Source organism: Hypanus sabinus, unplaced genomic scaffold, assembly GCF_030144855.1.
Source record: "Hypanus sabinus isolate sHypSab1 unplaced genomic scaffold, sHypSab1.hap1 scaffold_160, whole genome shotgun sequence".
Taxonomy (NCBI): Eukaryota; Metazoa; Chordata; class Chondrichthyes; order Myliobatiformes; family Dasyatidae; genus Hypanus; species Hypanus sabinus.
The window spans coordinates 391880-393977 of NW_026779679.1; the positions used below are offsets into that span (position 1 = coordinate 391880).

At 40.7% G+C, this 2098-nt stretch overlaps 1 protein-coding gene across 1 annotated transcript; it reads left to right on the plus strand.

Moving 5' to 3' along the window:
• The first annotated feature begins 424 nt into the window (after positions 1 to 424).
• Positions 425 to 1837, plus strand: LOC132387176 (muscarinic acetylcholine receptor M2-like). The gene has a single exon (XM_059959523.1). It carries the CDS (start codon positions 425 to 427, stop codon positions 1835 to 1837), a length of 1413 nt encoding a protein of 470 aa, XP_059815506.1.
• Positions 1838 to 2098: the final 261 nt, after the last annotated feature.

Genomic DNA, 2098 nt, shown 5'->3' on the forward strand with positions numbered 1-2098 from the left:
TAGATTCTTCTCCTATTGCGGTACATTTCTTCATTTCTACTTCTGACTGCAAGTTTATTGGATTGGATGGTTGTTCCTCCTGCACAGATCCTGTGCATCTGTTTTTCTTGCGTAATTTCTGGGATTTCTCGTGTTCATATAAATTTTGATTTTAAAACACGTGCACTAAAGCGAACCAAGGGTTCAGAGTTTCCCCATCATTTTAAGTGCATAAAGGTGGACCAATCTGATGAAAACTTGTTTGCAATGTCGGGCATCAACATCTTTACTCAGCAATAATCTTTAACTTTTTGTTTTACTACATATGGTCTTCTTGCTGCTGAGACTTCAATTAGAAAACCTTTATTGCTTGTTTGCGAATATTTCTCATTATTCTCCTATTTTCTACGTTTAGACCACTTCAGTGCTAACTCAGAGGGAAAGGATGGCAAATTCAACGCAGACAAATTCACCTCTCAGCAACCTAACAGACATTGAAAGAGGGAGCGCTTACAAAACAGTTGAACTAATCTTCATTTTGATTGTAGCATTATCTTTGAGTCTGGTGACCATTATCGGAAACATTCTGGTTATGCTTTCTATTAAAGTAAACAGACAGTTACAAACAATTAACAACAATTTTATTTTCAGTTTAGCCTGTGCTGATTTAATCATTGGTGTGTTCTCTATGAACCTTTACACCATGTACAGCATCATTGGCTACTGGCCCATGGGCCCATTGGTGTGTGATTTATGGCTGGCTCTAGATTACGTTGCTGGTTATGCATCTATCATGAACCTGCTTATCATCAGCTTTGACCGATATTTCTGTGTGACAAAGCCTCTCAGCTACCCTGTGAAGAGAACCACCAAGATGGCACGGATGATGATTGCAGCTGCTTGGGTGCTGTCATTTATCCTCTGGGCTCCTACCATTCTCTTCTGGCAGTTCATTGTAGGTGGACGGACAGTTAAAGTGGGTGAGTGTCATATACAGTTCTTCTCAAATCCAGTTGTCACTTTTGGCACTGGAATAGCAGCCTTCTATCTACCTGTTATTACCATGACTATTTTGTATGTGCACATATCCCGTGCTAGCAAGAGTCGGATCAAGAAGGATAAGGAACAGCCAGAGTCAAACAAAGGCACCATCTCTCCCAGTCTAGAGCGAGGCAAAATAATGAAACCGAATAATAACAACATGTCAAGTGCACCTGATGTATTGCAGAATGTCGAAGTACAAAATGGCAAGGCAGCTGGTAAAGTAATTACGTATCACTGTGGCCAAGGAGAGGAAATGGGGGTTTGCAATCACACGACTTCCCTTAGTGTCGTCCCTTCCATCCAGAAGGAGGAAGGAACGATTGATGAGAGCACAAAGGTCTCCAGTGCACAAAGACATTTTAGCAATCGCAACTCCAAGCTCTTCGGCATAAAAGATGTCACGAAAGTTAAAAAGAGTGACTACAGTGCTACTACACTTGAAATGGTGTCAGACAACAGCACCAACAGTGGTAAAAACAGAGAGCTCGCCGCAGCCCACATGATCATTAAAATGACAAACACCCCTGCTAAGAAAAAGAAGGGAGCTGTAACCCGGGAGAATAAGGTGACCAGGACAATCTTGGCTATTCTGCTGGCATGTATTATCACCTGGACGCCATACAGTGTCATGGTACTCATTAACACTTTATGTTCAGTCTGCGTCCCTAACACAGTATGGAGTATTGGATACTGGCTCTGTTACATCAACAGTACTCTCAACCCAGCCTGCTATGCACTATGCAATGCTACCTTCAAGAAAACCTTCAAGCATCTTCTCTTCTGCCAATATAAAAATATTGGAGCAGCAAGATAAAATCAACAACCAGCTCCTCTCCATGAACATTTTATACATGGTATAGATGACTTTCACAATGCTTATCATACATGTATATAAGTAAAATGTTCAACACGCTAAGTTATGGCTCAAAGCGACATTATCTGTAATATGGTGAAAGGACGCTTGAGTTCTGTCCAATGAATTTCGTATTTCTGTTTAAATGACGAGTGTACTGACTATTATAATGTTTCTGTGTGAAATCATAAATTAATCTGCCTAGATTTCAAAGATGGTGCG